The sequence below is a fragment of the Oncorhynchus mykiss genome, chromosome 13 (assembly GCF_013265735.2).
Source record: "Oncorhynchus mykiss isolate Arlee chromosome 13, USDA_OmykA_1.1, whole genome shotgun sequence".
Classification (NCBI taxonomy): domain Eukaryota; kingdom Metazoa; phylum Chordata; class Actinopteri; order Salmoniformes; family Salmonidae; genus Oncorhynchus; species Oncorhynchus mykiss.
In genome coordinates this window covers 35,842,467-35,868,029 of record NC_048577.1, presented here as the reverse complement: position 1 = coordinate 35,868,029, position 25,563 = coordinate 35,842,467, and the positions used below count along the sequence as shown (strand labels likewise).

Sequence of the window (25,563 nt, the reverse complement as noted above, 5' to 3'; positions counted from 1 at the left end):
TTACACTTATGAATGTATGTAAAATGCTAATATGTATTAGATCCAGTACAATGGAATAACTAAGACCTGAATTTGAATGCAGTGTGTTCCGATTCCTCCTTCTCTTTGTTTCCAGCAGGGTCAACCAAAAACACTTGGCCTGATGGTTCATGCAGATACTGGGGAAGCAATATAGAAACGTATTGATCCGTGAAATGATTTCACTATTAAATGACCCCGTATCACAACCCTCATACCTCTTCACAAAAATGTATCTAAATCAATATCGGGAAAAGGATTTTACTCACAAAAGACGTAGGAATTTATTTTCCCAGTTAGAAATAGTAGGCCATGCATCAAATAACTATTTTCATCAGAAAAACGAATCCTCAAATGCAATATTGCATTTTGTAAGTTGTCTGCAGGTGGCTTGTTGTGAATGCACTCAAATATCATGCAAACTTCGTTCTAATACTCAATGTATTGAAAGTGATGAAAGTGATGCTATGAAAGGTATTCTTTCACATTGTCAAACGTGACTGACAAATCACTGTGACTGACAACTCACTGCCTATTACTGTGATTAAAAAGAGCATGTGAACCACTGTTTTTCATGAGGCCCACCTGTGTGTCTTCCTTTAAGCACGTCTGTTCGAACACCTCTCCTGTCCTTGATCCATTCCACATGCAGCCATTTGCGGATCTTTTCAGTGTCCATGTGAAAGATAGTTATTGCGAGGATGGAAGTTTTTTTTAAACACCCATGTAAAATGAAGGCCTGCAAAGCTTACAGATTTAAGTCCAATAGTATGAGATGAAAATGGACAAACTAAAGGGTGTGCAATATAGAAGGGTAGTCAGTGGACATAATGAACCTTGTTTGAAGTCACTAGGTCACATTTTTATTTTGCCTTTATTTATCTAGGCAAGTCAGTTAAGAACAAATTCTTATTTTCAATGACGGCCTAGGAACAGTGTCGTTCTGTTCAGGGACAGAACGGCAAATTTGTACCTTGTCAGCTCGGGACAGCTTTGGATCCTATTTTTGGACAGTTAGAAGACACAATGCATTAATGCAACAACAAAAAAGTATTACTAATTACTGTACATGAGTAACCTCAACCTTGTGGGTCTGTGGGTGTTTGGGCCAATAAAGTGCCAACTCAATTCTACCACTGACTAGTCTCATGCCCCTATGGACGGGGACACAGGGCAATAGTTTTTAATCTAAACCAGCCTTTTTTACTGGAGTACCTTCCGGTGACTAGTCCAACACTAACCACTAGGCTACCCTGCCAACCCGCAACACATGACCAAGGAGCTATTGAAATTCTACATTTTGAAAAATTAATGGAAAACCATGTGAGTTGAAAATGGACAAGCTAAAGGGTGTGCAATGTGTAGGCTCACTGCGTGGACATTCTGAACCTTTTTTGAAGTCACCAGGTCACATGAAACTTTACATTTGGAAAAATGTATGTAAAATCTTGTGAGATGAAAATTGACAAACTACAGGGTGTGCAATATAGAAGAGTAGTCAGTGGACATTCTGAACCTTGTTTGAAGTAAGTATGTCACATGACCAAGGAGCTACTGAAATTTGAATGTAAAAAAAGTTTGTACTTTGTTCACGCTCCCTAACTAATTCCACATGTTTATTATCTTTGGAAAGCAAATGCATGTCTAAATCGTGAAAATAAGACCTGTGCAATGTTGTGCGCAATTTTTCCAACATCATGACACTTATTTGGAGTCTGTGGCTCAAGTGGTTTGAAAGCGCGAATATCCGTCGAGTATCGAACTTGAAACGGCATTTACCTCGGTGTGAAATGTAGGCTAAACTGACAACGGAGTGAAGAGCATAAATCTCAACTAGCAAGCAAGTCGCAGCAATGAAGAATTGAGTGTGTGCGTGTTCCCGCAAAGGAGGGGGGGGGGGGGGGGTCATTCTTCTCATAAATAAAAATGTTATGGCCACCATTCTCAAATTGCATAGAAAAGTTGCCCGACTGATAATCATATTATGCTAATCAGTGCTGTGGGTGCCACAGTGACCACACCCCCAAAGCCAATTCCTCCTTTGGTCGCCTTTCCTTCCAGTTCTCTGCTGCCCATGACTGGAACGAATTGCAAAAATCTCTGAAGCTGGAGACTCACATCTCCCTCACTAGCTTTAAGCACCAGCTGTCAGAGCAGCTTACAGATCACTGCACCTGTACATAGCCCATCTGTGAACAGCCCATCTATCTACCTACCTCATCCCCATACTGATATTTATTTTACTCCTTTGTACCCCAGTATCTCTACATGCACATTCATCTTCTGACGATCTACCATTCCAGTGTTTAATTGCTATATTGTAATTACTTCGCCACCATGGCCTATTTATTTCCTTAAGTTACCTCATTTGCACTCACTGTATATAGACTTTTTATTTTCTTTCTGTTCTACTGTATTATTGACTGTATGTTTTGTTTATTCCATGTGTAACTCTGTGTTGTTGTGTGTCGAATTGCTACGCTTTATCTTGGCCAGGTCGCAGTTGCAAATGAGAAATTGTTCTCAACTAACCTACCTGGTTAAATAAAGGTGAAATAAAAAATTTATAATGATCAGCAGATTTGCCAGAGCATAGCAATGATTCTACAGGAGCCATTTTGTCCAACAGGTAGGCATACCAGGGCTGATGTAATTTATTATACCTTTATTTAACTAGGCAAGTCAGTTAAGAACAAATTCTTATTTTCAATGACTGCCAAGGAACAAATTTGTACCTTGTAATGATGGCTTACTGCCTCCAGAATTAGCACACTTAATCCACTAAAAGGATTTAAAGTGCACAAATTGTAAAGCTTTTCATTTTGTACTTGCAAATGTTTGATAATTTAATCAAATAAACAATTTCACTAATGGTTTGGAAGTCAGCTGATGTACAGCTGAAAAAAGGGTTGGGAAACAGTCACAGGACAATAAGGTATCACATACAACCACTAGATGGCAATAGCCCACGTATCCAAACCATCAACCCTAATCACATTCTCAAACACCTTGACATCTGACAATTTTACAAAATGTCTTCATTGCCTAACAATGTAGTTTCAAAAGTTACACTTATCAATAAAATAAGATTCTTAGCTCATGTGGCAAATGTAAGGTAAAAAAAAAAAAGGGCACAATACTTTGCATCGAATGGCTTTGTTCTGTCAATTTCCTACAAGCTTTTTGAAAACACCTGGACTGAGGAAAAATACAGTAAGATCAATCACACAAAGTCATAGTGTATCCTCGTAAATAGAAGTAACCCAATGCCACTTATCAATTGTGTGGGCAGTTAAACCCATGAAACCATGTCAGTTAGTGTACATTACAGGTGTGATCGAGTAAGAGTGGACTCAGGAGACCGGGTTGTGTCTTTCATACACTTTATTGTCAGCACTCGACAGAGCGAGGTACAGCAGGTGCATGCCAGGGACAAGAAGCTGTTTACTTCTTGGTGGTCTCCTCCTCCTTTGACAGGGTCTTGATGATTTCCTCTTTCTTTGCTGCCAGGCGCTCCTCTCTGCGCTTACGGGCCTCCTTTGTCTTGGAACGACGGGCCTCAGCCTGGTCACTGCAGAAAGAAAAGTGGTCAAATAATGCTGAACCCAAATGTACATCTTACCAGCTACAAACATTCCCATATAAATATCTGCTTTTAAGTGCTCATCAGCTCAGTTCCTTCTCCACTCTACAAAACATTGCGGCATAGAAAAGTCTAAGGCAGATGGGAGTTGGTTTTAGACGTACCACAGAAGCTTCTTGCGGGCCTTGTCTGCCTTCAGCTTGTGGATGTGCTCCATGAGGATACGCTTGTTCTTGAACACGTTACCCTTCACCTTAAGGTAGAGGCTGTGGTACCTGCGGGAAGGAAAAGGGCAAAACAAGAATAGCAAATCAATCTACAGTACATGCTTTAAACAATTCAATAAATACAAAATGAAGAATTTAGCAACCCATGAGCTACATTTGAATGTCCTTCCTAAATCAAATAGGAATATGAACAGGGGTTAATCAGATAGCCAAGAGAAACATGACATCACAAATTTCAGCAAAGTTTGCGAAACCATTCTCAGGGAATCATCATTTTTTTAACCAATATAACCCTGGGTTGTTTGTTAGCCATTATAACTAGCTAGTTTAGCCTAGGCTAGTAGTTAGTTCAATATAATCAATGTGTAACAGACATCCTTGAAATGGACCCAATAGGAGTTGCCTTGTGAATCTTTATACTCGAGGGTGGATGTGGAGAACTTACATGTGCCTGTCAATCTTATGGGACTCCCTGTATCGACGGAGAAGACGACGCAGGATTCTCATGCGACGCATCCAGGACAGCTTCTCTGGCATACGGGCATTGGCTGTACCCTTTCTCTTACCTGGTAGGGTGGGCAGGGTGTTAGGTCTGAGATATTAATACTATGCCCCAAAATTCAGTATCCTGTTTTCAGTACAAAACAATCATGTAAATAAAATGACTACCTGATTGGGTTTCGCCATCACTAGTCGATATAGCTATGAGACGTAGGACAGCATTCACTCACCAATTCCTGTGTGCCTTCCCTTGCGACGTGCCAGCGTGTTCTTGCGGCAGCGGGCGCGAGAGTGCACCGTGACAGGCTTGCGGATGATAAGACCATCCTTTACCAGTTTACGGATCTGCTGGCCTGAGAGGGGAGGGACAGAAAATATTGGTTAGAGAAGGCAGATGAATTTACAGCTACAAATCAATAATCAGTCACCTACTGTGTAGATTATGTACAGGCTACATTACCTACATCACACAATACCAAAATAACGTGGTAAAAAAACAGATTGGCTGAATCCTTACGGGAGTTGGCGTTAGCAATCTCATTGGTCTCGTTGGGGTCCAGCCATACCTTCTTCTTGCCACAGCGTAGGACGCTGGAGGCAAGCCTCTTTTGAAGCCTGAGCATGCTGGGTTAGAGATGAAGAGTTAGCTAACGCATTACACTTTAACGCATATGTTGCCAACAATATAACTTGAATGTGTGTAGTGTGACCATGGGTTAATCAGATAGCCAAGAGAAACGTGACATCACACAGTTCAGCATCGTTTGCGAAACCATTCTCAGAATCATCATATTAACCATTTATCCAATACAACTCCGGGTTGATTGTTAGCTATTATTGCTAAGTTAGTTCGATGCTGATGATTAACGTTACATTGGTTGCAACTGGGCTAACGTTACTCGACGTTAGGATAGTAACGTTATCTAACTAGTCGTGTAGCTAAATATCAACCACTATGTTTCTGTTCTTAGAAAGTGACATGTTTGACAATTAATTTTACAAGACACAAGTAACCCGTTTGCCAATATAAACGGGGAATATTAGTCAAAATCGCGAGACCAGTGTCCAGGTAGGTGTAGGTAGCTAACATTACTACTATAGATGGCCAATACTAACAAAATGTGGTACACCAAATTTGATAGACATGCTAACGTTTGCTAGCTACGCTACTAATGGCAACTTTCAGATATGGAACATAGATGTCGTTGATACTAACAATAAGGGAATCCGATTTTTTTTAAACGATCATAATCTATTCAGCTATGTTAGAGGTTTAACTCGCATTTGTTTAACGTTAGGCCTGAATTTCTCGCCTCAGAATTTTTGGTTGACAACATGGCATCCCTGGCTTGGTACATCGTGCGGCACATTTACACATGAAATGTCGTTTTTCCAAAATAAAATATGTCAAGGGACTTAAACGGTAGTGTCGCGTAAACTTTAGGGGAAGCGTAGTAAACGTTTAATGGGCAATACATTCGTATTTTATTTAATATATGAGATTTTAGACTCGCACAAAGTATGTAAGCTTACCTCATGGCTGCTATTGCGATAGAAAAAGGAAGGGTTGCGAGACGGACAGGGCACTACCATTAAAACTACAGGAGAATCCAAAATTAAATATACACCAGTTTTTTTGTGAAATAAACGAAATACAAATCATATTTTTTCATGTGAAGAGTTCATATTAAAATACTAATTGGTGTAAAAAAAAAAAAAGTTAGAGAGAGCGATATTGTCTGAAATCATAAGATAAATTGTATAGAAAGTATGTTCTCCCCTTATCTGGGAATAATAGTATATTCCAAAGGTGGGGAGCGATTTCGCACAGCATTGTGGGGGAAATCATACAAAATGCAACTTACTACTCCACCACAAGAGAGCAATGTTGAAGCCAAAGACAGCTGACTGACACTGACAGACGGAAAGTTTAGACAAGTAGCCCAATAATTTTATTGTAAGGACCCAAGGTTCATAATGGCGCAAATCGACTCTTCTGCACGAGCATGCTTTTTACGGCACAGTCGATAGTGCACCGGACCTCGGGCTCGAAGGTCGAGGATTCGAGACCTGCTCCCTGCCTGTTTAATTACAATATTTTTGGTCTTTTGACCGATCAGATCACCTCTGAAAAAGATATGTGAAAAGATCTGATGTTTAGCATGTACTTTTACTAAAGTATGGCAATTGAGTAATTGTCCCATCACTGTACATTTAAACAAGATACTTTTAGACTTTTACTCAAGTAGTATTTTACTAGCTGACTTTTACTTGAGTCATTTTCTATTAAGGTATCTTTACTTTTACACAAGTATGACAATGGAGTACTTTTTCCACAACTTTGAAGGAGACCCTAAAGTTGAAGCCAAGTTTGTGTGACATGCATGCATTGTGTGATTTCCTCTATTTAACTAACTAGGCAAGTTAGTTAAGAACAAATGTATATTTACAATGAAGGCCAACAAAACACACGTCACGCCAAGAGAGACAACACTACATAAATCCTCGACTTCGGCGATGTCATCTATAAAATCTCCAACACTCTACTCAACAAATTGGATGCAGTCTATCACAGTGCCATCCGTTTTGTCACCAAAGCCCCATACACTACCCACCACTGTGACCTGTACTCTCTCGTTGGTTGGACCTCGCTTCATACTCGTAGATAACCTGTAGCCAGAGGGTTTGGCGACAAGTCTCTGCTAGGTAAAGCCCCGCCTTATCTCAGCTCACTGGTCACCATAGCAGCACCCACTCGTAGCACGAGCTCCAGCTCACTGGGGGTGACCAGTGTATCTCACTGGTCACCCCCAAAGCCAATTCCTACTTTGGTCGCCTTTCCTTCCAGTTCTCTGCTGCCAATGACTGGAATGAACTGCAAAAATCACTGAAGCTGGAGACTCATATCTCCCTCACTAGCTTTAAGCACCAGCTCTCAGAGCAGCTCACAGATCACTGCACCTGTACATAGCCCATATGTAAACAGCCCATCTATCTACCTCATCCCCATACTGTATTTATTTATTTATCTTGCTCCTTTGCACCCCAGTATCTCTACTTGCACATTCATCTTCTGCACATCTACCATTCCAGTGTTTAATTGCTATGTTGGAATTACTTCGCCACCATGGCCCATTTATTGCCTTAACTCCCTTATCTTACCTCATTTGCACTCACTGTATATAGACTTTTTGTTTTCTTTTTTCTACTGTATTATTGACTATGTTTTGTTTATTCCATGTGTAACTCTGTGTTGTTGTATGTGTCGAATTGCTATGCTTTATCTTGGCCAGGTCGCAGTTGTAAATGAGAACTTGTTCTCAACTAACCTACCTGGTTAAATAAAGGTGAAATAAAAAATAATAAAAAATAAAGAGAGACCTAAGACAACATAGCAAGCCAGAAACACATAACACAGCATGGTAGCAGCACAAAACATAGTACAAACATTATTGGGCACAGACAACAGCACAAAGGACAAGAAGGTAGAGACAACAATACATCACACAAAGCACCCACAACTGTCAGTAAGAGTGTCCATTATTGAGTCTTTGAATGAAGAGATTGAGATAAAACTGTCCAGTTTGAGTGTTTGTTGCAGCTCGTTCCAGTCGCTAGCTGCAGCGAACTGAAAAGAGGAGCGACCCAGGGATGTGTGTGCTTTGGGTGACCTTTAACAGTGACTGGCAGAACGGGTGTTTTATGTGGAGGATGAGGGCTGCAGGAGATATCTCAGATAGGTGGGAGTGAGGTCTAAGAGGGTTTTATAAATAAGCATCAACCAGTGGGTCTTGCGATGGGTATACAGAGATTACCAGTTTACATTGGAGTGTAGAGTTCAATGATGTGTCCTATTAAGAGCATTGGTGGCACATTTGATGGCCGGATGGTAAGGAACATCTAGCCGCTCGAGCGCACCCATAAATTATTTCTCCGTAATGTAGCAATCTCTGAACTGAAAGAGACCTGCACACTGTCGAGAAAAGTAATACATCCAAAATTGAGGCTTGAATGCAAAATAAAGATTTTTATTAGAACATCACGGTGCCCAACAAAAATCAAGAATGGAATGTGAAAACAAAACACAGGCCATCCTCAGTGTAAATCATCAGCAGCACGCACACCTGGCTTCTATTTCAAGGACAATTGCATATGATCAAGCAAGGCAGTAAATCAGAAAATCAATAAATCAGTACCTGGTACAACAGAATGCATGATATAGATTATATACAAAATGTACAAATGGGGACTGAGAAATATCATCAATTATTGCTTTTACATATACCATGTGAACATTTCCTCTGAATAAACAACACAGGATTTTAATAGAGTATGGAGCTAAAGAGACCACTAGATGGGGATATCGATCACCAATAACAGGCAATATACCAGCTACAGAAAACATTTCAATAACAATTCTTAATTCATTAAATCAAATCGAATTTTATTTGTCACATGCAGTGACAATTTTAGCATGTAAATCTTGATGGGGCAAAAACATTTTTTTTTAAAGTGGATGCATACCAGCAAAGCCACTACAAAACACAACACCAGACCTGCTGATGGCCTGACAGAGATGGTCGCCTCGCTTCGAGTACTTAGGAAACAATGTATTATTTCTTACATTGTTACACATTTGTGTGTATAAGGTAGTTGTTGTGGAATTGATTACTTGTTAGATATTACTGCATTTCAAGCATTTCGCTACACTCGCATTAACATCTGCTAACCAGGTGAAAGTAAGAGGGGTAAATAGACCAAATGAATAGGGTGAGGCACATGGGCTACTAACATCTTACTACACAACATACACTTAGTATTACTTTCTTAGCTACAGTATACATATCTCCCTGGCATATTACATCCTTTATGCAGCAGCATACCACACATTTTTGGACTCCTCTTGTTGTGCTGTGCTCACTTGAACAGGAAGGTGGCGCGGCGGTCCTCTGTGGACAAATTTAGTTATCAAAGTCTGGCATTCTCTGGATTTATGGTGATTTCAAAACAACTGGGAATTCAGAAAAAACAAGGTTGAATCATGATGACGTCATTGATCTTCAGGCCGTAGCTCTAGAATGAGGCCGGATGTACAATTCTGAGTTGGATGACCGTTCAAAACGTATTTTCCCAGTCGGACCTCGTTTATTCCTGACTTCCCAGTTGTCTTGAACTCACTGAAGTCACTTTTTTTTCGCAGTTCCGAGTTAACAGTTGTTTTGAGCGCGGCACAAATCATGCTTCATTGACAGCATGGCCAATGTTGAATGTTTATCATTTTAAACTTGGAAACTTGGAAATTAAACTTAATCCAAGATTTGGGACCACACAGCCACTCCACTGAATAGCAGGCTAGTGATTGCTTTTTAATGCTTGCAGTTAGCCACTGTCACTGATTCCTTCCAAACCACTCATTGTTTAATTTGCGATTCCCAACTTGTTGTTTAATGTTTATGTCCAATGGCCGGTGAGCACCAATACGGGGGGGGGGGGGGGGGGGGGGGGGGGGGGGGGGGGGGGGTAGAAGCTGTTTAGAAGCCTCTTGGACCTAGACTTTGCGCCCTGGTACTGCTTGCCGTGCGGTAGCAGAGAGAACAGTCTATGACTAGGGTGGCTGGAGTCTGACCATTTTTAGGGCCCTAAACATAAATGCCCTCCAAGCCATTCAGGCTACCCAACAGCATAGAATGCAACTGACATCTCTCTTCTTGATGAGAAGGCATGCCAAATGGGTTACTGGAGTAATTTGCTTGACCACAAAATAACTGTATGACTTTAACACCTGCAGTGTCATCTGGTTAAGGACTGTTCTTACACACAATGCAACGTGGAGTACCTCGATACACCCCATAGCCGTGGTATATTGGCCATATACCACGAACCCCCGAATTGCCTTATTGTTATTATAAACTGGTTACAAACGTAATTAGAATAGTAAAAATAACTGTTTTGTCATTCCCGTGCTACATGGTCTCATATACCACGGCTTTCAGCCAATCAGCATTCAAGGCTCAAACCATCCAGTTTATAAAAGCACATAACCTACATGTACACACTGCCACTCAGGACACACACACCACAGAACTGCACTGATAAAGGGACATTCCTTGCACGAGGACCACACATAAATACTTTACACTGGACAGAAGAAGGGGACGAAAACCAATCTACAGTCAATACATACCTGTGTGTGTTTTAGATTCATGAAGCTCCCCCAATGAGGACATATTTTGATAGGATTTTTTGATAAATACACAAAAAGGATGGTGGTCAGATTCAGTAAGAACATAGTAAGAAGTTCTAGATTAACCTAGCTGGCCACAGTACCTTCAAGACTGTTGGAAAAGCATTCCAGGTGAAGCTGGTAGAGAGAAAGCCAAGAGTGTGCAAAGCTGTCATCAAGGCAAAGGGTGGAAACTTTGAAGAATATAAAATATATTTATTTATTTATTTAACACTTTTTTGGTTACTACATGATTCCATGTGTGTTATTTCATAGTTTTGATGTCGTCACTATTATTATACATTGTAGAAAATAGTACAAATAAAGAAAAACCCTGGAATGAGTAGGTGTGTACAAACTTTTGACTGGTACTGTATTTATGACCATTATAACAATGTAGTGCTCAGGAGACTAACGTGCTGAAAGGGAACATATGGGGAAACTTAAATGGAATCTACTATTGATTCTAATGTCTCATGATTTGAATGTAATGTTACCTTATCTGTATACCATTGGAATAAATGTACAGTATAATTATCATCATCAGGACTATATTGATGCTTTTCATGTTTCTCTGTATGGAGATGAAATGAGCGATGAGACAGATACAATTTCGTTGATGTACGTACCACTTGCCAACAAGTGCCTACAGCGACACATGGAAAGAGGCGAGCATCTAAAAATGTGGATATCATCTGTGTTTAGATCAGGTTGCAACCTAGCCTAATTACCTTACCCATTACCCAACCACAAGACATCCCTTCCGTTATGGTCTCTCATTGATTGATCAGTGATGAGGGTGGGGCCTGGTCAATGGGGCGTGGGCCTCTTCCGTTCGCATCTGGAATCTCGAGTGGAGCGCACTGTCCGAATTGTCTGCGCGAATAAACGGAGGGTGGTGAGTGAGCTCGGCGGCTGTAGACGACGCAGCTGTTGCTTTTGTACTACACTTGGGAAGCACCCTCTGGGAAACAACGGCAAGTGAATTATCTTCGTTGACAATGACTATAGCGATATCATCATAAATATATGAATTAGAAAATAGAATTGAAAAAGTAAATCAATGGTACAGAAAGGTAGTATGTCCAGGACGCCTTCGACCTCAACCCAGGAGATCCAAATGGACATGTTTGATCAACATCCTCACACACAGGTAAGCAGTATAGGCTACAACTTAATTCTACCCGTGAAATATCATCGTAGGTTTGATGAGCCAGTCCGCCTGTTGCTGAAGCTTTTGTTTAGACATTTTGACAGTCCACAGTTTCACTTGTCATAGCAGGAACGATACAAGCAGGAGAGCAGGTGAACGATTTTAAACCAGCTGCGGATAAGATTTCGTGGAGTAGGCTATAATTCCCAGAGCAAAAAAAAAAAAAAACGTTATGTGAACTGTATCAGTAGGCCTAATAACCAGGGTAATAACCAAGTAATGCATGTATTCTTCATCTATTATAGTAAAAGCATTGGTTTGGTCACAGAGGGCCACTAATATGGTAATTAACTGTGGCTGCTGTGTGTCCCTTTGGATGGATTTCCTTCTTCTGTTTCTCGTTACCAGCTGCTGCTGTTTCACTTCCAAATAAAACCACAGGAATGATTGGCTATGACATTTTTTTTCATATATTTTGTTTTATTACAATTTATGTGTTGTATGACATGACATTTTTTTGGTTTGACCATTTGATGGTTCGCTTTCATTGTGTAGTAAATCAAATGCAATCATTCCACAAAGCTGCCTGCCTATTATTGCAGGCTAATGCTAAATTATGTTTGAGTAACAAACTCTGATGTCTTTTCTGCAATTAGCGCAATGTGCCACATGTTACTAGATGGATGAAGTCCCCAAGGGATGCAAGCCACGCCCACGTATTTTAATGGCCTGTGTGGACAGTGGACCCAATTTTCTTCTCTCATCCGTTTTGCCTTCACAGGTCATTGCATTGTTCTTTCTTTGCTGACAGGAACTGTCATGGTATTAAAGTGATGTGGATTAATGATGAGGATCGCTAACAAACTTCTTCTGAAATGAGAGGGGATGAATGGCATACTCCCTTGGCAGACACATTTAATGGAATAAGATCACACATAAGTATCATATCATGTGTTAAAATGCCCTCCCTTATAGCCACGCCTATTCTGCCCTCCAAAAAAACAGCATATTGGCTGTTGTTCTTTTAGAACTCTAAATGTTCAGAGTGTAACTTTTTCTGTAGCTGTAAATGGCACCCAGGAAGTTACAGAATATGATATCACTGGTTACATGGGCACGATTGGACGTACAATTGAGTGAAGAGAAGTAAATAGGAGAATGACCGGAACAAACCCGCCCACGCTAAGCTCCATCATTGTCTCTCCACGGAAACCAGGACGTCACAGAAAAACAACACAGAAAAACAACACAGGCTGTATTACAACCCAAACACCTCACGCCATGCCAAGTGTGCTTCCTGCACGCCTCACTCTCCCACTCTTTCTCTCTCCATCTCTCTCTCCCTTCCCCATCATTCTTCCTATCTCTCCATCACTCTCTCTGACTGTTTCTTTTAGCTGTCAGATTTCGATCCCTTGCGTGTTGGCGCTGTGCTGAGAGACAGATGGACCCCCCCTCCTTGTGTCCTGTGGCGGGGAAGGGTTTGGGCGTGGCACTCGGATCAATTAGATATAAAGTTCACACATACCTGCGGGCGGGTTACGCCGGCATATTTATAACTCGCCGGTGGAGTGACGACCGGGGGACCGCGCTTAGAGGATGCATCCCAAATGGCGCTGTATTCCCTACATAGTGTACCTATGTTGACTAAAGCCCCGTGGGTCCTGATCAAAAGCAGTGCACTTTATAGAGAAAATGGTGCCATTTGTAACATCCTGGAGGAAAGCCCCCCCCCCCCCCCCAGCAACACTGAATGGCCACAACCGACCCAAACAGAGATGGAAATATATGAGCAGGCGCCGGAGAATCCTGAACTGATCCAAATAAATCCTGGCCTCGATAACTCAGATTATAGATTGTGTTTGTTCCTTCTGCGTGCTGCACCGGCTGTTGCTGTACGATTGCCTGGAGAATATTCGACTGTGCTCTGTTAAAGCTGGAAGACGGCGACACACCACAGGCTTGTCCTCCCATCCCTCCCCAGTTTACAGTTCCTGTCTAACAGAGCAGCGCTCGCGTCACACCCCCCTCTAATTAGTCACTTAGCCCTGAAGGTTGTTTACCAACAGGAAACCTCCCCTCCCTACTTTCCCGGTATGGCATTTCCCTGGCCTTTACTGTAGCCAGACTCTCCCCAAAGGTTGTTTAAAGCACAGGCAGAGCCATACCTCTGGGGACTACGGTGCCCCGGCTCAGTGATGATGAGAGGGGGAGCTGGACGACAGCTGGACCGGACCTAGAGCTTGACTCAAACTCTCTAACAGCTGGTCCGTAGCTCACACTGAGGAGTATTCTGATTAGAACTCTAGTAAAGTGGGTGACTGTTAAAGTTGGTCATAGCTGTGGGCGCCGTGCGTGTATGCATGCTTGCCTGCGTGTGAGTGTGTGGGTGAAGGTGGAGGTGGTTGGCTTGGGTTGCTGGGAGCAGGTGTGTGGCGACAAACTGTACCGTTTGTGCTCAATGTGAGCATGATTTTGTACATGAACGAGAACATGGCTCTGAGAGGTTGATGATGTTTTTGAATGCAGGAATATGCCCCATGTGGGTGTCTACTTTTGAACCCTGCACATATTCAACCATATAGTATGTGTGTGTGTGTGTATTGTATGTTCCTGTTTACTATTCTTGTGGCCTCCGCTCAGGCATCTGTACACACACATCTGTACACACAAGAGCCCACCAGTCTTCCTGATTGCCAACAAATGCAATTAGCCGGCACTGCGTATCCATGGTGACGTGACCAGGGTGGGCTCTAATGCAATGGAGGGCCATGCCCATGCCGGATAGGCAATTTTCCAGGGATCAGCCAATCACATTACAGGGTCCCAACCTACATGAATAATGACAAATAACGGAGGTTCAACATGAAGCCGAGCTAAGAGGGTGGAGTACACTGGTGCTGGGAGAGGATCAGGACACATTGTCTCCTCTTAACTCCCATCTCTGGCAGCGCTCCATCTGTTCTGGTCATCGTCTTCTACGTTCCTGAAGCTCTCCTGATCATAGAGTATCAGTATCATAAACAATTTAATTTTGTGGTCTTGAGATGAATTTACCGCGAGAACAACGCTGGACGGCTTCGTAATGTTCTCTCAACAGAAAACATGTTTCGTGAACATAACTTCTGTTCAAGTCTACTTTTTTTATTAAGACTTGCTTTGCGAAGCTTGCCCTAATGTCTATACTTGGTTTCTTGTCTCCTCATCTTCCTTCCTTCTAGGGAAAGTATTCCAAGCGGAAGAGCCGCTTCAAGCGCTCCGATGGAAGCACCTCCTCTGACACCACCTCCAACAGCTTTGTCCGGCAGGTAAGACCCCTTTTTTTTGCCTTATTCTCTGCCTGTACTGTACCTTGTATTGTACAGCCTGATTGAAGAGATTCATAGGTGAGAATAGCCCGCTATGCGGCAGCACTGTTAGCGCCTTCTCATGGAAGTAACCCAAACGTGTTTGCATGGCCACTCGCACGCGGCCCGTCAAAGCCCTCTGCAGTTGTACTTACATTACACGTTGCTATTCTCTTACTCCTCCCCCTTTCCTTTCCTTCTCTGTGCAATAGCTGTCTTGTTTATTTTTTCCCCCCTTGACCTATCTCTATTGTGTTGCTCCCATGATCACAATTGATGCCTCTGCAGTCCTCCCAGTGGATGCCCTCACCTACCCAGGACTCAACGTTTTTCACTCTGAATCAACAATAGACTGGTCAGACCTATGCAGCTTGGATAAGAACAAGACAGAGGGTGAGAGAGTGTGTCGTAGGGACTCCACAATCCTGATTGTCATGTCCTGGTTCCGGGTCCTCATGTCGGGCTCAGACCCTCCCCAGCACGCCCTTCCCGGTTCCCCGTGGTGCATTGATCAACACTGTCAGGGTGAGCCCATGGAAGCCTGCTATTCTCCAGCTTTCCCATGGAGGAAATGAACACAACGTACCACACAGAGGCACTTCCTTTCCGGGGGTCTGGAGAGAGGGGAAGGGGTTTAAGGTGACACACGTGTGTCACCTCCATCACAGCTCATCATGCAGACATGACATTTTATTAAAGGGGCCCTGTGTCATGCCACCATGCGTCCCCTTTTCCTCCTCGACCTCTCTCAGTTGACCCGGAAACGTTTCGCCCCTGTCTGATGACATTAACCTGCTCGCTATGGGTGTCGCTCTAAAAAACAAAAAAAAACTCCCCTCTCTTGGCAGTGAACACAGGGAGTGTAGCCCTCCTGTGGATTCTAAAGGTTAGCTAACTTCATCCTCGGTGGCACCCCTCCCCCTCCCTCCCCTACTCACTGGCACATCTCCTCATTAACTCTCTGTAAGTCTGCTCTGAGCCGGACATGCACGGTAGGAGGGGCCGTTAAAGTGGGTGTTTCCCAAATGGATACCAACCTGTATACATCCTGAATTTGCGGTAAATGCTGCATTTAGATGTCATAATTTACTATATCGGCAGGCTATGTTACGTCTATGAATGCAGCTAGCTATGTTTCCCCCCTCTTTCTAAGCTTTAGTCTCACGCACACTGTCACACAATCAGCCAGCGGTGGAGCTCGTACACTGCCTGGTTTCCATAGCAACCGGCACACTGAATCTCCCCTCTGTGTGCAGGCGCAGTGGGATGGAGAGGAAGGAGAGGATGGTTAGATGGATTAGTGTGTGTGTGTACACAAGAATAGAGTACTTTAGATACACAGGGAGTGGCAGGCATGTAGTAATGAGCACCATTACTAGCTGTGATTGTAACCTGGGAAAGAAGAGGCAATATGGATGTGAAAGACACAAGATGAATATATGCACCTCCTGTCCCCTCTTTGCCTCTTTGGAATTGTTCATCGCTGGTACAATGTCTGGGCTGGCTGAAGATGATTTGAGGATTCAATTCTACATCTCTCTCTCTCTCTCTCTCTCTCTCTCTCTCTATCCATCTATTTCTCTTCTCTCTCCTTTCTCCTCTCTCCCACACACACACACACACACACACACACACACACACACACACACACACACACACACACACACACACACACACATTCAGATGGGTTTTTGTGATCAATACAGTGGACTGTCTGGCAATGGCCTCCAGCTGTACTACCATAGAGACATGAGATGAGCTAACCCCCTACACAACACAGTCAGTGAAGGACCATAATCACTCTGGCATCCCTGGGGGCTCATTCGCAGGGGTTCAGTTTCCTTCTTTTGCCATTCCATTTAGAGCTACTGTGTCAGTCCAACGCTATTAGGTCACGATGAATCACAGAATATTATTTTTGACGGCGCCAGGGTCAGGTCAATTGGCTGTTTCACAATAGAGGGGGTTGTGTTACGTAAAAGAAGGCTGCTCCAAGCTCAGGACAACCGCAATGTTCACAGGATGAAGCCAATCTTTAATAATACACCCTGAAATCACCTCTTCTCATTTGAGTGAGGAGAATTTGATAAACCGATAGTTACAGTTTCCTCCATCTGAGTGGCAGTTAGTCATTATTCCTCATTGTTTTTCACCCTTGTTGATTTTCCTCAGCTGTGTGGGAGAGAAATCCTGCTCGGGTGTATGTTCCCTTTCCATTGGAAGAGAAAATGTCATCAGTCCTTCTGTCAGTGCAGCCTGGCAGTCGGCTGCTTCTCTTTGAGGAGAGGGAACCAAACAGTAGTCTGAGTGGCTGACACTTGGGAGTGGCTCTGAGAATACTAGCCTGCCTGGCTGCCTGGTTGCCTGGTTGCCTGTCTCTGGCAATCTGCTCCCCATGCTGTGGCCTGGCTGGCTGCCTGTTCATCACCAGTCAGTCAACCACTCCTTGCGGTCCGCCATGGCGAGGCACCTGTCACAGTGTCAGAGGTTGCCCTCTGCTGGTGGAATAGAGAGACACCAGAGCTGTGCGTTCCCCTCCCCTCCCCTCCACCCCACCTTCAACCCAATGCTCTCCTAGCTTAGACCTAGATTCAATCAGATCAAGTGTTAACCAGCAATAGCAAAACACCCACATAGCTGATGTACACTGATGTAGCATACAGCCCGAGCCCCACCCCCCCACCCCCACCCCCACCCCCACCCCCTTAAAAAAAAAACAGACATGAACACGATTTTTTGTTGTTGTTATTACAGGAAATTCACTTGAGAAATAAAACACTTTATCTCAGTCTCATGGCAAAATGTGTAGAATAGTAGGAAATTTGCTCAGGGATTCTTGAAAGTTGGGACTATCCTTGTCCGGCAGGGAAACGTGATAGTTTAAAACAATTATTTTGTTGCGTTATTTGAGCTTAAAATGTACATATATTTAGAGTTTTCAAACTACCTTCAATAATATTAATTTCCATGTCGGCTCCATGCCTGGAAATGCAAAGGATCCCAATTTCAAACTCTCCAAAAAAGTGTTTAAAAAATAAAATACAAATGGCAATAATGGATATTAATTGAAAAATAATGTCTTGTGACTAAACTGTGATTCCAAAAAGAGATTTGGTCAACAGCGTTAGATTTGTTTAAAATCCTAAATTAATCAGGAATGAGCAGCATCAGCTATACCATAAGGACCACTTTTTCATGTCCTCATTACATATATAGTGCAATGCATGGTCTCTACTTTTGATAGATTTAAACAATCACCGTGGTCACAACCATAAACGGTCAACTCCATCATCCTTATAGATTAAAACGGAATATGAGTTTTGGTTCAAATATGTTACATTTAATTAGCTTTTAGAGTCATAAAGCAACGGAGGAAAAAGAAAATGAATTGCTACTGTGTATACCACTTGAACGAAGAAGAAAAATGCAATTTTGGTCAACTCCGTAAAATATCAACTCCGTCAGATGTTTGTCTAACGTCAACTCCGTCAGATTGCTGAAAGAGCTGATAGAATGGCTGTTGTTTTTTTTATTGGCGATTTTGAAGTGAATCATTTCACAGATGTTTGTATTGAACTTTTCTTTTAAGAGGCAAAAATATGTCTGTCTTGAGTCAACTTGTCAACTATGTCACAGATGGCTATAACCCCTTAAGATTCTGAAGAAAAAAAAGGTAATCACTGTTCTGCATCATATGCTTAATTCAATTAAAGTATTTTCTGTGATGGACCTAAGGGATAATGTTAGCTTTATAAACGTTATTTTCTGTTCTAAATCTAGAAAAACATGCCAAAATGCTAAAGAAGTGAGCCCTGCAGCATTTAATAGTGCTATAAAACAGCCACTGCTGATGTTTTGACGATGTCAGAGGTGGAACTGCGTTGGAACTGTAAAATCGATGATCGTTGTCACGAAGCCACAACCATTCCACTCGCATTAGAAATTAAAAACAAGGATATATAGGAAAACAAGAATAATGTAGGACATATAGAAATAATGACACTCAAATGTAAAATCATGAAGCAAAATAATGAGGATTTCTATCAGCCTAATCAAGGTGTAGATTACATCGCACATTCCAGTGTTCGGACTTGTAAACAAGTCTGCATGGGATTTCTCTTATTGCGACTCCGTGCAGCCAATGGCAATGTCTGCTTTAGGTACAGTATAATGCGAGGAGCCATTTGTGGGTTGGACATCTCTAACACACCCCCCACCTCCGACATGTAAAAATATCAGCTATGTGGATGTGAACTAAAGCAGATATGATTGAATCGGGCCCTTAGTTTAGCAGGCTGGAGCCATTTGAACGCTGGCTTTAACACTTATTTGCTGACTACTTGAATTGATCTAAGTATCTGCTTTCGGATTGATGAAGAAGTATGATCATGACATAAGGAAGTATGATCATCACATAAGGAAGTTTGATCACTACATAAGGAAGTATGATCATTACATAAGGAAGTATGATCATCACATAAGGAAGTATGATCATGACATAAGGAAGTGTGATCATCACATAAGGAAGTATGATCATGACATAAGGAAGTATGATCATGACATAAGGAAGTGTGATCATCACATAAGGAAGTATGATCATGACATAAGGAAGTATGATCATGACATAAGGAAGTGTGATCATCACATAAGGAAGTATGATCATCACATAAGGAAGTATGATCATCACATAAGGAAGTATGATCATCACAAAAGGAAGTATGATCATCACATAAGGAAGTATGATCATCACATAAGGAAGTATGATCATCACATAAGGAAGTATGATCATGACATAAGGAAGTATGATCATCACATAGGGAAGTATGATCATCACATAAGGAAGTATGATCATCACATAAGGAAGTATGATCATCACAAACGGAAGTATGATCATCACATAAGGAAGTATGATCATCACATAAGGAAGTATGATCATCACATAAGGAAGTATGATCTGAAGAAGAAGGGACATGTTCATGATAGTAGAAGCTGGAGTAATCCATTGAAGTGCAACACTTTAGAACAGAAAGCTAGTCGGTATTGTATCCAGTTTGTGATGCTGGAACAGGAATGCCAACTGTTGCCTGAGCTTAATCAAAGAGATTTTTAGAACAAGCCTGTGTGGCCTTGAAAAGTGTCAGTTTTATTTCCCTTGTCTTTAAAGGACACTCACCTCCTGGGTGCTGACTGGTTCCAAGTGTGCTTTCGTATTATTGTGCACTGGAAGTCCTTGTTGCTGCCGCTGATACACTGTTCACCCCTCCCTCCTCACGCCCGCCCCGTATGGTCACTTCCTCCCCTCTGACCCCATATCATCCCCTTGTTTGATGTCCCCGTTCCGGGTATAGAGAGAGACAGAGAGCAGGATAGAGGAACGTTTTTTGTGTGTGTTTTTTCCCCCCTGCCCCAGCCTCTCTCCCACGTCAGTGGGGGCATTGAATGACTGACGGCTGCATACCAAGCCTCCTTCTGGGGCTCGTTGCATTGCGTTCACGGTCCTGTTTCTGTCCTGCCAGGGCTAAATATAATTCCCCAAGTTTGCAAATGTAGCACAAGTCCTGCAACCTGACCCCCACCCCCCACCCACCAGTCCCAGCTCTCTCACTCCCCTCTCCCTTTCTCATACACAAGGTTCAGGTTCTTGGAGGTGGGGGTGTGTGTTAGGAGGGTTAGGAGCGCACTCTCCTATTTTCACACATACAGTACTCTCTCTCTGGCTCTCTCTCTTTCAGAGACACACACACACAAACATTTGGACTTACACACTTGCCGGCACGGTCTCTCTCTCTCTCTCTCTCGCACACACACGCACACACACACACACACACACACACACACACACACTGCTGGTCGTTGGTGTGGACTGTGGCTTTGCCCCTCTGGTTTGCCGTGGTGTGGCGAACGTGGCGAACGCGGTATGGAGCAGACTGACAGGTATCGCAGGCCCGGCATGGTAAGACAGATCTAGCTAAACGCTTTACACTTTTGGTGAGTCTGTTTTGGCACCCGGTCCGGAAAGGGCGCCTTGTCGTACTGTAGGAGTGTGTGTGTGTTGGAGTGTGTCTGTGAGACTATGTGGGCGAGTGTGTCAGAGAGGATTGAAATTTAGGTTGGTGGACAGGACACATTAACTTAGAAAAAAGTTTTGGATGCGCCATTTCCTGGTGTCTCTCATTCTCTCTCATTCTCGCTCTCTTTGATCCTCTTCTTTCGCCTGCGTTGTGTGATTCCATTTTGGGCTGGGCCACAGCTGCAGGAAAGGAGCTGGGTTTTTAATTAGACTTCCAGTCCCCCTGGTAGACTGCCTGCCTGCTGAGGGACCCGCCAGCCTCACTGACCCAGACCCTAGCCCCTACAGCCATTTTATGAGGCCCCCTCTATTGTGAAACATGTGATCGGCATCTCTGGGGATCCAGGCTGGTCCCAACCTGGATCCCCAGAGATGCCGATCACATAGTCCGTAACGTCAGTGTTTCCTAACACGTGAATGTAATGGTTTTTGACCTCCACAAATTTCAGACAGAGTGCTACATTTATGTAGCTGATTTCTTGATAGGTGGATGTCTAGGAGGATATTTTCTGACGTTTTAGTGCTTTTTTAATGTTACACTTCCTATGCGTATTGTCATTGTTTTAGTTGTTGTTTTGGTTTCAAAGTACCTTTTTAAATGCTGTATGTCTCAACGGTATAATTAGTTGTACAAGGCAAGTCTATCTGCCATTAGCTTGTCCGTTTTCAAAAGTTATTGTTGATAGTACTTAATTAGTGCCCACTTTGAGCTGAGTCACACCTCTGTGTATTTCCGGTGAGGTCTGTACATGACTCACGTTTTCTGTTGTTGTCTCTCTCAGCACTGCAGGGCCTTTTTTTAGATAGCAGGCCACGAAGACACGGATGTCTGTCGTCCGGCCCGTTGTCATGCCAACGGGCACGCATCGTGTGCCAAGGCACATGGCCGTTTAGACATTGGGACGCGCCACTGGCCACCGCGAGACATGTCTAACGCTCCTCTCTTTAGTCCACTGCTAGCTTCAAACCTGGCTCCCTGCTTCTCAATACCTGTTGCTTTTTAATCCGTTGCTTGTTGGTCTCCAGTTTCACCGCTGACTACTGTTTATGCCAGTGCTGCAGTTGTGGGACGTGAAAGCCCTGTAGAATAGGGATTGAGCCTGGGCATGATCATGGATTCTGTCCGTTGCCCTCTCTGCTGTCTGTCTGAGTGTGTTTGCCCTGTCTCTGACTGTGATTACAGCTGGGCAGACTGTTTGCTCCGATCACACAGAGGGCAGGAGGGAGGGCAGGAGGGAGTAGAGAGGGAGGGAAGGAGGAGATAGGCAGAAATACAGCCTAGGGGAGTAGCGAGAGAGTGTGATCTTGTCAGGATTAGAATGTGATAATCAATCATTGGTTTGGTCCGTTATTGTATTTCCCTTCGGTATCTTTTCTTGCTATCTTTTCGATCTTATTTCACTCTGTCCCACACACACCGCCTTCTGACTTTGAATCTTAGTCTGTTTTTATCCGTAGATCTTAATACCATCATCAAGGCAAAAGGCATATGACTTCACAGCACGTGTTATACTTCCTCCGACAGTCACAAAGGAGGACACTAGATAGATGCTTATACTGTTCATCCACCCGTACAGGATACAGTGAGCTCCGAAAGTATTGGGACAGTTATTTTGTCTCTGTACTCCAGCACTTGGGATTTGATATGATACAATGAGGTTAAAGTGCTGACTGTCAGCTTTAATTTGACTTGTATTTTCATCAATATCGTCGGGTGACCCGTTGAGATATTACAGCACTTTTTGTACATAGTCCCCGCGTTTCAGGGGACCAAAAGTATTGGAACAAATGAATTTATGTCTATTAAAGTAGTCAAGTTGAAGTATTTGGTCCCATGTTCCTAGCATGAAATGATTACATCAAGCTTGTGACTCTACAAATTTGTTAGATGCGTTTCCTGATTGTTTTGGTTGTGTTTCAGATTACTTTGTGCCCGATAGAAACGAATGGTAAATTAAGTATTGTCACTTGTATTGTAAATAAGAATAGAATATGTTTCGAAAATCTTCTACATTAATGTGGAGGCTACCTTGATTACGGAGAATCCGGAATTCATCGTAAATAATTAGGAGTGAGAAAGTTACAGACGTGCAAATATCATGCATCTGTAACTTAAGCTGTAGCCTGTAGACGCAATGTACACATCTCCATAACAGTATTGTACCATTCTCCCTCCTCCGTTGTGCCATCGTGTACTGGAACAGTTGGTTAGGCCTTCATTTCATCAGAAGAGGCAACATCATTAACATAATTTATCCCCTCAAGGCAACGCTTTTCTCCCCTCATTATTCAACGCTCTTGTCTTTCACACTCCCACTCTTTCCTTTTTCTTCTCCCTCTTTCTCTCTCTCTCCCTTTCCTCACTCTCGTTCTCTCTCGCCCCCCCCCCCCCCCCCCTTCTCTCCCCCAATTTGTTCGATATCAGAGCTAAGCAGGTGTGAATTCACCCCAGTGGAAGGAAGCCACTTTGCAGATGGAAGAGAGCAGGAGAAGAAAGGCAGTCAGGGCTGCTTGGTGAAAATTACAGCCTCTCACCTCTCATACCTCCATGTCTCAGTGATGTCAGCTGACTAGCCCTGCCTACTAGCTCTGCCCAGCCCTGCCTACTAGCTCTGCCCAGCCCTGCCTACTAGCTCTGCCCAGCCCTGCCTACTAGCTCTGCCCAGCCCTGCCTACTAGCTCTGCCCAGCCCTGCCTACTAGCTCTGCCCAGCCCTGCCTACTAGCTCTGCCCAGCCCTGCCTACTAGCTCTGCTCAGCCCTGCCTACTAACTCTGCCCAGCCCTGCCTACTAACTCTGCCCAGCTCTGCCTACTAGCTCTGTCTACTAACTCTGCCTACTAGCTCTGTCTACTAGCTCTGCCCAGCTCAGCCCACTAACTCTGCCCACTAGCTCTGCCTACTAGCTCTGCCTACTAATTCTGCCCAGCTCTGCCAAGCCCTGCCGAATAACTCTGCCCAGCCCTGCCTACTAGCTCTGCCAAGCTCTGCCCACTAGCTCTGCCCACTAGCTCTGCCTACTAGCTCTGCCTACTAACTCTGCCCAGCTCTGCCAAGCCCTGCCTACTAGCTCTGCCAAGCTCTGCCCACTAGCTCTGCCTACTAGCTTTGCCTATTAGCTCTGCCCACTAGCTCTGCCCACTAGCTCTGCCCACTAGCTCTGCCTATTAGCTCTGCCCACTAGCTCTGGCCACTAGCTCTGCCTATTAGCTCTGCCTACTAACTCTGTCTACTAGCTCTGCCTACTAACTCTGCCCACTAACTCTGCCCACTAACTCTGCCTACTAACTCTGCCTACTAGCTCTGCCTACTAGCTCTGCCTACTAACTCAGCCTACTAACTCTGTCTACTAGCTCTGCCTACTAACTCTGCCTACTAGCTCTGCCGACTAGCTCTGCCGACTAGCTCTGCCTACTAACTCTGCCTACTAGCTCTACTAGCTCTGCCTACTAGCTCTGCCCACTAACTCTGCCCACTAACTCTGCCCACTAACTCTGCCCACTAACTCTGCCCACTAACTCTGCACACTAACTCTGCACACTAACTCTACCTACTAGCTCTGCTTACTATCTCTGCCTACTAGCTCTACCTACTAGCTCTGCCTACTAACTCTGCCTACTAACTCTGTCTACTACCTCTGTCTACTAACTCTGCCTACTAGCTCTGCCTACTAACTCTGTCTACTAACTCTGTCTACTAGCGCTGTCTACTAACTCTGCCTACTAGCTCTGCCTACTAGCTCTGCCTACTAACTCTGCCTACTAACTCTGCCTACTAACTCTGCCTACTAACTTTACCTACGAGCTCTGCCTACTAGCTCTGCTCACTAACTCTACCTACGAGCTCTGCCTACTAAATCTACCTACGAGCTCTGCCTACTAACTCTACCTACTTACTCTACCTACGAGCTCTGCCTACTAACTCTACCTACTTACTCTGCCTACTAACTCTACCTACTTACTCTACCTACGAGCTCTGCCTACTAACTCTGTCTACTAGCTCCGTCTACTAACTCTGCCTACTAGCTCTGCCTACTAACTCTGTCTACTAGCTCTGTCTACTAACTCTACCTACTAACTCTGCCTACTAGCTCTGCCTACTTACTCTACCTACTAACTCTACCTACGAGCTCTGTCTACTAACTCTACCTACTAACTCTACCTACTAACTCTACCTACTTACTCTGCCTACTAACTCTACCTACTTACTCTACCTACGAGCTCTGCCTACTAACTCTGCCTACTAGCTCTGCCTACTAACTCTGTCTACTAGCTCTGTCTACTAACTCTACCTACTAACTCTACCTACTAACTCTACCTACTTACTCTACCTACTTACTCTACCTACGAGCTCTGCCTACTAACTCTACTGGACCAAACTCCAGAGGACTTACAGTTACATAATTCCAACCTGACAGCTGTGCAACTTGATTATTTATCGTT

The 25,563-nt window shown here is 43.5% G+C and overlaps 2 protein-coding genes and 2 non-coding genes across 6 annotated transcripts in view; 1 reads left to right on the top strand and 3 right to left on the bottom strand.

Annotated features, from left to right (window-relative positions):
- Nucleotides 1-3,384: 3,384 nt before the first annotated feature.
- On the bottom strand, nt 3,385-5,937 carry LOC110486219 (60S ribosomal protein L19). The gene is made up of 6 exons (XM_021557658.2): nt 5,863-5,937; nt 4,847-4,953; nt 4,560-4,682; nt 4,274-4,394; nt 3,766-3,876; nt 3,385-3,589 (listed from the first exon to the last, which is right to left on the bottom strand). The coding sequence occupies exons 1-6, from the start codon at nt 5,865-5,867 to the stop codon at nt 3,463-3,465; spliced, it is 594 nt and encodes a 197-aa protein (XP_021413333.1). The 5' UTR covers nt 5,868-5,937; the 3' UTR covers nt 3,385-3,462.
- LOC118938606 lies at nt 4,026-4,107 on the bottom strand. The gene has a single exon (XR_005035814.1). It is a non-coding gene; the product is annotated as a small nucleolar RNA SNORD53/SNORD92 (small nucleolar RNA).
- Nucleotides 5,046-5,125, bottom strand: LOC118938605. The gene has a single exon (XR_005035813.1). It is a non-coding gene; the product is annotated as a small nucleolar RNA SNORD53/SNORD92 (small nucleolar RNA).
- A 5,456-nt stretch (nt 5,938-11,393) lies between the features above and the next one.
- The window catches only part of cacnb1 (calcium channel, voltage-dependent, beta 1 subunit), a 29,895-nt gene continuing 15,725 nt past the window's right edge, over nt 11,394-25,563 (top strand). The window contains exons 1-2 of one of the 3 annotated variants that reach the window (XM_021557657.2): nt 11,394-11,705; nt 14,927-15,013. In XM_021557657.2, the coding sequence (XP_021413332.2) occupies nt 11,616-11,705; nt 14,927-15,013 (177 nt within the window). In that variant the 5' untranslated portion in view covers nt 11,394-11,615. The remainder of the gene's footprint in view (nt 11,706-14,926; nt 15,014-25,563) is intronic. The other 2 variants (XM_021557651.2, XM_021557650.2) reach the window with 2 other exon arrangements.